This window comes from Nanorana parkeri, unplaced genomic scaffold, assembly GCF_000935625.1.
Source record: "Nanorana parkeri isolate BGI_ZX_2015 unplaced genomic scaffold, ASM93562v1 scaffold790, whole genome shotgun sequence".
Classification (NCBI taxonomy): domain Eukaryota; kingdom Metazoa; phylum Chordata; class Amphibia; order Anura; family Dicroglossidae; genus Nanorana; species Nanorana parkeri.
The window spans coordinates 657,494-668,928 of record NW_017307058.1 but is presented as its reverse complement, the minus strand read 5'-3'; the positions used below and the strand labels follow the sequence as shown (position 1 = coordinate 668,928).

Sequence of the window (11,435 nt, the reverse complement as noted above, 5' to 3'; positions counted from 1 at the left end):
AATCATTTAAGTTTTTTTGAAATTTTTTTTTTCATTATTTTTTTTTCTTTAACATTTGTGACCGCTCTTCTTCAGTTTGCAAGTGAAATGGTGAAGAAGTCTGACTTCTAATCAAAGTAGAAATGACAAAGGTTTGGTCATGAAAACTGTGGATTTAATGTAAACACTACATTCGATTAAATTTATTTTTTTTGTCTTTTTTTTCCGCTTTTTTTAAAGTTTTTTTTTTTCGCTCTTGGGAAAAAAAAGGAGATTGTAAAGAAAAGAAGGCTATTCGTAATACATGGAAATTGAGAGCAAAAATCCCTAATAGGAGAAAAATTCTGGCAGCTGGAGGTTTAGTGAGAGCTGTGCTTTTTCTATACAAACCCAGAGAGTGCATGGTATACAGTCCAGAGTACGGAAACTTGAACAGAATCGCATCTGTACAATTCTATAACCCCAGAAAGTTCTTTGTGTCTTCGGGTTCTTATTTTATTTTTTTCGTTTTCTACGTAGGGCTTCAAGTCCAACAGAAATAACCCCAATTCCCCCAAAAGAACATGGACTTCCATGATCCCATTCTTTGCTGGAGGCCAAGCTGACCTCTTGGGCAGTGAAAGGGGTCTCAGACAATTAAAAAGATGCTTGTTTACAACTGGTGCAAGAAAATAAAAATGGTATTAATAATATTAGGGGAGGTGGTGTTAAGCTACAAGCACGTGGGAAAAAAAAGAAAAGAAAACAGTTTAGTTTCTTCTAAATGTACAGACTTAGCTAAACCAGATTTACAGCATCCTATGCAGCCACTAATTCAGTGATAACATTACACATCAACTTTTAAGGAAGGCTGTGTTTTTTTGTTTTTTGTCTTTTTATTACAAAGGCCAAAGGTCATGCTACCAGCAGAACGTCAATTTGAGGGTCCGTAGAGCAGTGCGGAGAAAGGAGGGACAGCGGGGTAGGCACCCCCCCCCGAGATTCTTGGAGACTGTTCCCCTGACTCCGCAGTTTGGGTTGGCACTGAAACCTTTTCAAGACAAAAAAGGGGCCCACTTCTGAGCTTTTATCAAACTAGAGGGGCATCCCTTGAACCCTCACAGACCCTCATACAGTTACAGCACCCACAAAAAAAAAAAACTTACAAAAAAAAATGTTGAGTGCACTGTCCTGCAAGTCTCACAAACACTTCTACCTGGTTTGGAAAATGTTTTGTTTTTATTTTTGTTGTTTTGTAACCCAAGAGCTGAACAGAAAGGACGTACCTGATTCTTTTTTTGTTTTTAATGGGGAAGCAGAGTGTGATCGTTGAAGCATCACAAAAATCCTTAAAAAAAGGATTGAAATAGATTTATGATCTCCCCTTTATCTAAGATATTTTTGTACCCTCATTGACTCTGGAGAGAGGTTGAAATTACGACTCAGGCTCTCTCAGAACTAAAAGGGTGAATTATAGGACACCCGAAGAGATTCTTAAAAATCAAGAACCACCTTCTGCTTTAGGGGTAGGAAAAGGGGGAAGCAGAGAAATCCATTCTGTTGACAGCTCTTTGAGACAACCTAAAATTTTTTTTATATATATGTTTTTCATTTCGCCTTCTCATTTTAACAACTTGCATTTTATTTTCACCAGCAAATAAATTGCTATACAGAGGAATCAGTACAAGCCGCAGCCTCTGAGGTTGTTGGCAATGATGATGTCAGTGACGGCGTCAAATACCACCTGGATGTTATTCGTATCTGTGGCGCAAGTCATGTGGCAGTAGATCTCTTTGTTGGGTGAGCGGTTTTTGCTCTCAAATTGTGCTTGAATGTAAGCGCAAGCATCATCATAAGTGTTGGGACCTGGAAAGATACAAGACAGGGGTAAGAAAATGGGGGGGGGGTGGAAAAAAAAAAATCACAAAAAGGATGCATGGCATAAAACAAGTTACTTATATGGTCCTTGATTTCTATAGCTCAAAAATAGAACGTACTGTATTTTAAACAAATTAGCCATCCACAGTGTTATGGTGTTAGAACTATTTATGAGGCAAAGGAATACTTCTGATTTATGGCAATGTGAACGCCAAGAAAAAAAACCAAAAAACTTTTACTAGATTTTCAATGTTGGGTTATTCCTCAGGGACATTGCCAAAGTCAGACCCACTGAACCAAACACTCACTCTAGGATGGTGATTTAGAACAAACAATCTTTTAGATCAGCATGGCAGACAATAATCTATTCAATGGAATGGTCATCAATGACAGCCTACATTGCTTTCTTTAACACAAAAATACTCTCACCTTGTTAAATGGGGAATAAAGTAAAACATTTTTGTTACTAAACTCACTTATGAAATTCCTTTCAGAGATAAGAATTGAGCCATGTGGCTATGCCAATAAAAGAAAATCAAAATATAAGGGGTATGGAAATAAGAGGGTAAAATATCTTTGTTTGCGGGTGATATTGCCTTTTTTATAACCACGCCCTTATATTATTGCCAAACCTGGAAAATCTCATTTCCAATTTTGAGAAAATCTCGTGCTTTCAAATCAATTGCTCTAAATCTAAAGCTTCGTCAGTGGATATAGCACAAAGGCCGCAGGATGCTTACTCATTTATGTGGGAACCCCAGACAAATACCTGTTTGGGGGTGCGTATTATGCCTAGCTATTAATCTTTATACCAGGTGAATATTCCACCTTTAATACATCAAATCAAACAACTGGCGGAATCCTGGAAGCACTATTAAATATCATGGCTAGGAAGAATAGCGGCAGTGAAGATGACTTTGCATCCTCAAATTTGGTATCCTTTTAGGGTTCTACCTATTAATATTTCATTAGCTATACAGGTGAAACTCGAATAATTAGAATATCGTGCAAAATTCATTTATTTCACTAATGCAACTTTAAAGGTGAAACTAATATATGAGATAGACTCATTACATGCAAAGCAAGCTAGTTCAAGCCGTGATTTGTCATAATTGTGATGATTATGGCTTACAGCTCATGAAAACCCCAAGAACCCCAAATCCACAACCTCAAAAAAGTAGATTATTACATGCAATCAATAAAATAAGGATTGTACATAGAACAATATCGGACCTCTGAAAAGTACAAGCATGCATATGTACTCAGTACTTGGTTTGGGCCCCTTTTGCAGCATTTACTGCAATTACTTTTGAACGATATTCTAATTATTCACCTGTATGTATATAATATCTATAAAGTCACTCCAACAGCTTTTAAGTCCAGTTTATATGGGCAGGACTTAAAACATGCGTCTCTAAAAACATTATTTTTCAATTGCAACATAAGAGGACTTTCTGTTCCCCATCTAATTATTACTAGGGATGCATTAATACTGTTTTTTTGGTATACCAAATATCGACATCCGAGGGTGCCGAATTATCAGGAAGGCTTCCTGATTGCCTAGGAAGCCAGTGTTCTATAAAAAAAATTAAAAAAACACCGGCTTCACTTCCCTCCCAACACTGCGAGGCAGCATGGCTTTCTGACCAACCAGAAAGCCAGGTGGCTCATGACCTGCTGCCCGATTAGTCAGGAAGCCAGACTGCCTCGCAACAAATGAAGCCGGCTTCCTAGCCAATCAGGCTTCATGATTCCAGGCATCCTGACCAATCAGGAGGCAGGTCTACCAATTATTGCTAGACAGCCTGGCTTCCTGACCAACCAGGGAGCAAGGAGGCGAGCTTTACTTATTGCTAGGCAGCCTGGCTTCCTGACCAATCATGGTGAGCCAGGCGGCTCATGATTGGTCAGGAAGCCAGGCTGTCAAGCCATAAGTAAAGCCGGCTTCCTAGCCAATCAGGAAGCCAGGCTACCTAGCAATAAGTGCAGCTGGCTTCCGAGCCAATTAGGAAGCCAGGATGCAGGTCATAACCCATGCTCCCTCGCGGCTCCATGCTCCCTCGCGGCAATGTCTATCAGAGGGAGATCTCCCTCTGACCTGAAGTTTCGGTATCGGGGCAATTATGAGTACTCGCCCAAATGCCCGCTATGAGTGCATCCCTAATTATTACTATGCTGGACAGATCGCACCTTTACTCTCTTATTTTTTCACTGTGGTTACTCTGTTATGAGTGAATATGAAAGCAATAGAAGCTGGTCCGATTGCTGTAGATACTCTGCTATGGGTCCCGGTATCGAGATGGAAACATATAAACCCAATGCTTAAAGTGATATTAAAGCTTCGGGTTTTGTTGGATTTTTTATTTTATTTTTTTTACACCTAGGAGGCCACCTTTTTTATAAATACTTTGTTGTTTTTCTTAACAAAAAAAATTTCAGCTCCTCATTTTCTAGTGGGTCCCCGCATCGCTCTCGGGGGGACCCCTGCACGGGTGACTCAATCAGCTAAGCAGCTGCTGTGGAGGCACCTGTGCGTCCATAGACACATACAGACCTGTAGCAGGCCACGCCCCTTCTCTCCTTGTTTGACGGACGGCAGAAGGAACCTATGGCGCCTCTGCCCTCAGTATCCTCCCCCCACAACCAGGAAGTTCAGGGAACGGATGAACACTTCGGGGAGTGGCGGCAGTGATAACGGTGACACAGGTAAGTGTCCAGAGAATGCATTAGGGTGAAAAACGACCAGCCTTTAAAACTGCTATAAACATACTCTTATGGGATGCAGTTCAATATTTCGGCAAGTCATTTTCCCCTAGTAATGATTATCTATGATCCACTTTTTCTTCCTGGGTATGAGGAACCATCTAGCTTCCAAGCTTGGACACAAATGTATGTTTAATTCTTAACTGAATCAGGGAATATGACTTTTCATTCGCTACAGGCTCAATATAAACTGCCCCAGTCTGATGTATTTCACTACTTGCCGATAGAGTTTTATTCTAGTTTTATCTAATGTTGGGTTACCCACTAAGTTGACGAAGTTTGAGCAATACTGTCTGCGCAATTCTCATGGAAGAGGAGCCCTTTCTACCATTTATAAGTCCCTGATCGAGGGAGTAGATAAGCAGTTGGAGGACAGAAAATGGGCTCAGATCTGGGACACCACCGTTCATTGTTCGTCCAGTCCTTCAGCTATTGAATCTATTTACAAGCTACTGCAACAGTGGTACATGGTTCCCCTCAGATTGGCTACGTTCGCAATAGGTTCTTCCGCCACATGTTTAGCCAACTCATGTTCACATGAGAGAATAGTGAGACAGAGGGGTGGGATCAAAATGTGTAATGATGATAAATTGAGTTGATTAATATGAATGTTCAAATTTGAAATAGTGTCTTTTTTGTACTTTTCTTTGTTTCATTTTAATTTAATATGTGTTTTGTCTTTAGATGGATCTATAATTTCTATCGTGTATGTATTGTGTTGACCATTTGAAAATTAATAAGAAGATTAAAACCTAAAAATTAAAAACAGTGAAAAGAATTGATTACATTACAAGAGGGACACTTTTTGGGCAAGTGAAAAAATCCAATACAACTTTCAGCTGAGAGAACAGATGCAGATTCTCTCAAGAAATGTTGGATTCCGTTGCTCACCTGACAAGCCTTGTTGGATCCAAATTCTGTGGGAGATGCCGATTGTTCAAAATGACTCAAGTGAGTTTTGGATTTGTAAACTTCACCCTCTTCACTTTCCCCTAATCCCTGCAGTGGGAGGAGACAATAGCTATTCCCACTTCACTAGGTGCTCCACTGTCTGACTGTTCCCAACACTTTTTCTTTATGATGTCACTAGTTCATAATAAATTAGCAGGCAGCATCATTTGACGCATGTGAGTCCACAAAATGTCTGCGTCCATAGTTTAGGAGTGATTGGCGTACTTTAAATATGTGATGTGAGAAAATCATTAAATCATGTCTTCCACATCTCAAGGTCATTGAACATCTTATCCAATTTTTCATCATCAACATAGTTTATGGTTATTAAACTGTGACATTAATAAATGAGGATTAATTACAATGATGTGCAACTGTTATAGCATGGGTTAAAAATGCTGAGAGATTGATGGCGAAGGACCATTGGAAAAATAAACTGCTCATGGAGGAAAAACTTCTGAAGAATATCTAAAATCTTAAAAGGAGAGCTCATTATGTTTTTAAGTTAGAGGTTGGCAAATTTGTGGGTACCCTTCCAGAAAAGAACCCACAATCCTCTTGGCATAACTTAAACCCGATAAAAGTATCTGGCAACCAACCTGGAATCCATTCTTAATCAAAATCAGACTTTGCTTTAACAGAATATTTTGAATAATAAAACATGAAAATGGCAAGGACAAAACTGATGGGACCTTACTGTAAACAGGAGGGAGGCTTAGTTATGCTTTAGGGACGCTTTGCTGCGTCTGGCACAGGGGCCTTGAATCTGGACAGGGCACTCCGCAATGTAAAAAGAAATTACTTTTAAAAAAATTTTTTTGTGCTTATTTACTTTTGTTGGTAAATTCCAAATCCACACCGCCCCCTTCATCCATTCTCGCCAAGGTGAGAATGGTGTGCGCCCTGCTTCTGCAGCCTCCTGGGATATCCAAGTCAAATATCCCAGGAGGCTTCAGCTGAGGCATACACGGTGCTGAAGGAGGGCAGACCTGGTGGCATTGAAGGGCAAACCTGGCGGTACATGATCAGGGGCTGGCTGTGTGAACCAGGAAGAGGCATACGGCTCCCAATGGGCTGGCTGTCAGAGGAAGATAGCAGTGTGGGACCTGGTGTGCAGCAACTGAGTAGCAGATCACAGCGAATCAACGTTGGATTTGCTGGATGTACGAGTATAATAATTCTGGATAAACCCGAAGAAAAGACAGGAATATCTCAGGGAGTGAAGTTGCTCTAAAATTCCCTCATCCTTTTTACATGACCAACCATGTTCTATATCTCCTCTTATTACATTTTCATTTTAATTGGCTTTTAAATTAACATGCTTATAGAACCCAACTCTGCTCCAGTGTCTCTCACTAAAGACAGAATAGTAAATGCAGCATATTTACTACTGAAATGAGTTCACTATTAAGGATTAATGTTACAGAGAAAATCACTTAGAGCCTTGTCCTCCTTTCTTACAGCACCTATGCGCTCTGTACAACAGCAGGGGACCAATAACCTCTACTTTTTTTTAAATCTGTTAAGTTTGGCAAGAACTCGTATACAAACATACAGTCATTGCCAAAAATATTGGCACCCCTGCATCTCTGTCAGATAGTGCACCACTTTGCACAGGAAATTGTTGCAATTACAAATGTTTCGGCATTCTCATTTCTTTTGTTTGTATTGGTATGACAAGAAAGCGGAGAGGAAAAAAAATCCAAATCTGACACATTCCACGCAAAACCCCAAAATTGAACTGGACATTATTGGCACCCTCAATATTTGGTAGCACAGCCCTTGGAAAAATAACTGAAATCAATTGCTTCCTGTAACCATCAAAGTTTCTTACACCTCTACAGGAATGTTGGACCACTCTTCTTTCACCATCTGCTCCCGGTCTCTCAGATTGGAAGGGTTCCTTTTCCCAACTGCTGTTTTGAGATCTCTCCACAGGTGCTCTATGGGGTTCAGATCTGGACTCATTGCTGGCCAGTCCAGTACTCTCCAGCGCTTTGTCTGAAACCATTTCTGGGTGCTTGTTGACGTGTGCTTTGGGTCGTTGTCCTCCTGTAACACCCATTGACCTCTGACTGAGACCAAACTTTCTGACACTGGGCTCTACACTGCACCCCAGAATACTTTGGTAGTCTTCAGATTTCATAATACCATGCACACACAGTCAAGACATCCAGCAACCCCAAAATATCAGTGCACCTCCACCATGTGTGACTGTAGGGACTGGATTTTCTTTCTTTAAAGGCCTCATTTCTTTTTCTGAAACCAGTAGAATGATGGGCTGCACCAAAAAGCTGTCATTTTGTTTCGTCTGTCCACAGCACATTGTCCCTTTTCAGATGGTGACTTATAGTGAGAGCTGACACAGTTGTACCCTGTGCCTGAAGTTCAGCTTGAATTTGTCTGGAAGTTGATAGAGGGTCTTTATCCACCATTCCAACAATCCTTCGTTGCAATCCTTGATCAGTTGTTTTCTTTTATCCACATCCAGGGAGATTAGCTGCAGTGCAATGAGCTGCAAACTTCTTGACAATATTGCGCAGTGGACACAGGAACATGAAGATCTCTGGAGATTGTCCATGCTTTTCCACCAAAACTTGGAATGCAATTATTTCTTGCAATTTGGAGAAGGTGCCAATAATTGTGTCCAGTCCATTTTTGGAGTTTTGCGTGGAATTCGTCAGATTTGGCTTTTTTTTCTCTCCACTTTTTGTGTCATACCAATACAAACAAAAGAAATAAACATGAGAATGCTGAAACATTTGTAATTGCAACAATTTTCTGTGTGAAGTGGTGCATTATCTGACAGAAATGCAGGGGTTCTGATATTTTTGGCCATGACTAAATTGAAGCAGAAAGGTCCAGAACGTAAAAATCCACACATCTGAACTTGCTATCTTTTGGTATAATGGCAGATTTAAGATCTCGGCTACATTTACAAGACATTCATAAAAAAAAAAAAAAAAGACTTTATTATGAAAATGGTAAGAACTTCAGAGTAGTGTCCAGTCCAAGACACAGATCTGCGCCTGCCGAGGAGATCTAACAAAATGGTTGAGCTAAATCCTCAGTGAATGGTCTCCACATAGAAACTGGCAGATCACAATGAAGTGCTTTGCCCAGAGCCTGCTCAAGTCCTAATCTATTTCTGGATATTAGAATATTTCAGTGGATAAGCATATGTTTATTCCGGAGGAGGGAAAAATAATCCCTTGAAGTGAATGAAAGAGATTCTTCACATAACACTGTTGCCGTGTTTCACACATTAAATCTGCATAGACTTTAGCAGTCTACAGTCACTTTGCTCACCATACTACAGGACAAAGCAAAGTCTGAACCCCAAACACACACTCTCTACAACATCAAATCTCACAAACCGATCACTATCTATTCCCCTATCGCATGCACATTTAAGTGACACTAAACTCAGGAGTTAAATCTTAAAAATCCATTCAATTACCTTAACTATTAACAAAAGTATAACTTATTTGTGTATAACTCAGCTGTAGATCCTCAAATCTCATCTCTGAATTGGTGCGGACACTGTCCTTCCTTCTGGAGGGTGGCTACATTTGTTCCCCATGGTCCCTGAGTGTGTTGTAAAGTAGTCACCGCTCCAAGGTCACTCCAGTGATGGACTACAATCTCACATGTAGTTGTGCTAATTTGTACTGAGATTGTAGTCCATCACGGGAGTGAGCTTGGAGCGGTGACTACTTTACAACACACACACAGGGACCATGGGGAACAAATGTAGCCCCCCTCCACAAGAAAGGACAGTGTCAGCACCAATTCAGAGATGATTTGAGGATCTACAGCTGAGTGATACGCAAATAAGATTCATTTTTGTTAACAGTTACGGTAATTTAATGCATTTTTAAGGTTTAACGTCTGAGCTTAATGTCACCACAGCTTGAATTACGGTATATCCCTGCTAAATCGACTAAAATTTAAGCTGGTGGGGTTCATGTCGACTTCATGCGATTTGACAAAATTAGATTTTTCAATTGACTTTTGCTGAAGGAGTGGGGTAGAAAACTATCGACTGAATAGTGCCTTCATCCAAACAGATGAAGGAACTGTTCTGGTATTTAGCAGCCAGGAGAGTAGTGGCTGCTGAATACAATAGACAGCAGTAGGGATTTCTCTATCCACACTGTATAGCATAGAATCAACTGTCTCTTTCAGCCCACATAAATCTAAACAGTGCCAGCTTTAGTCACCAGCCCATACAATCTGCTCTGATGATTGTCTTGCTTTGCATCTTCAAGCTTTCTCATGAAAAAAGTCAACATTTAAAAACTTGCACACAGTCCACAGCCCACAGCCTTCCACTTTGAATGACAGCTAGAGGCACTTAGACCACGATCATTGACCCATCTGGACAGCGACTATTAGTGCATTGCACTGAGTGCTCATTCACCTCTGCTTCAATTTATGTATGTATACATGTACAGTCATGGCCAAAAAAAACCCAAAAACATTATATATATTAGAAAGGTCAGAATTTCTAACAGAGTCTTTACTGCTGTCTGTGCCTTCCAATTGCAGTGAAACACCTTCCATTCATTTTACAAGTTTCAAAGGGAGAGGAAATTGTTCCTAAGTGGACACAGGCAGAAGGGTTTGACTCTTACCCACTATAAAAAAAAAAGTTTTGGCTGTAGATGGGCCTTAGAGAACTATGGGGTCAGTGTTTTTCCCCATAGTTCTCCTTAGGGTAACGGGAGGACACAAACTAGCGTCCTCCCGTTACCCTAAGCTCAGTATACCGCGAGCTACAGCTCGCGGTATACTGAGACGCCGGAGTGGATGCCGACGTAGATGACGGGATCCGCCCAGCTGCGTGAGTGACAGCTGGCTCTGCCTATCTAGAGGCAGAGCCAGCTGTACCCGCCCCCTCCCGTTCCGCCAGTCAGCGCTGGCAGATCGGAGCGGGGAGAGGGGAATCCAGCCCCTCCCCCTGTCACGGCAGAGAGCCGTGACAGGATCGAGAGGTGAGGGAACCCGGTATGTGTTCTCTCACCTCCCGATCTACTGAGCCGACCTGTGACAGTCTCATTGTCACAGGTCGGCTTAGAACTATGAGGTTAGTAGAAATCACTCATCTCATAGTTCTCCTTTAAGAAATTAAAATGACAGGAGAAACAATAAGGAATGTGTCTTAAGAAACTGAAGGAAATGCACTGATGAACTTTTGAGGTCCTAATGAATTATCAGAGCCAGCTTTATTTCAGTCATGAACTTTGAAGTTAATTATTCTGCCAGCAATAAAACGAGTGCCATGATCCATGATGAAGTCATGTTTGTGACGCATAATCGTGTGGACACAGCTTGCCTATGTTAGCTTTTGGAAGGCCATGAAGGGCTTGGTGCAATAATAAATGTGCCTTATGCAAGTCAATGTACTGTACGGCTACATCTTGCAATGAAGAATTTTCATTAGGATGATCCTGAATGAGTTGCAATAGCCATTTGTGCTCCAGCTATGAACTTTCATTCTATATTTATGATGCTGCCAGTAGATACTCTTTCAAATTTAATGTTCACAAAGGAAAGGATGCAGCAAATAATCACATATTAAATATGAAGTAAATCCAGTATAAAATGTATCCTTTTCTCCAACTGAATGTACTCCTTAAATTCTGTAAACCTGCCCAGGGCAACATGGTCAGAGGAGGCATCAGATCACATATTTAACGTGAATAACTGCATATCCTTTAGTTTTACTTTGGGCCATCTGGCTACATTTGGCTGTGGTAAGTAAACCAAAAAGGTAGCACTAAAGGGAGAGGAGGGGGAAGGCTGCCAAGAGTCGACACTTTTTGTAGAGCTTAGTTTAGCCATCTCTTCTTTACCTAAAAGATAATTTAGTGGGACGGTAC

General features: G+C 40.8%; 1 protein-coding gene across 1 annotated transcript in view; it reads right to left on the bottom strand.

Moving 5' to 3' along the window:
- Positions 1-482: 482 nt before the first annotated feature.
- The window catches only part of GNAO1 (G protein subunit alpha o1), a 217,089-nt gene continuing 206,136 nt past the window's right edge, over positions 483-11,435 (bottom strand). Inside the window, exon 8 of the mRNA XM_018564871.1 lies at positions 483-1,824. Within this exon, the coding sequence (XP_018420373.1) occupies positions 1,637-1,824 (188 nt within the window). The 3' untranslated portion in view covers positions 483-1,636. The remainder of the gene's footprint in view (positions 1,825-11,435) is intronic.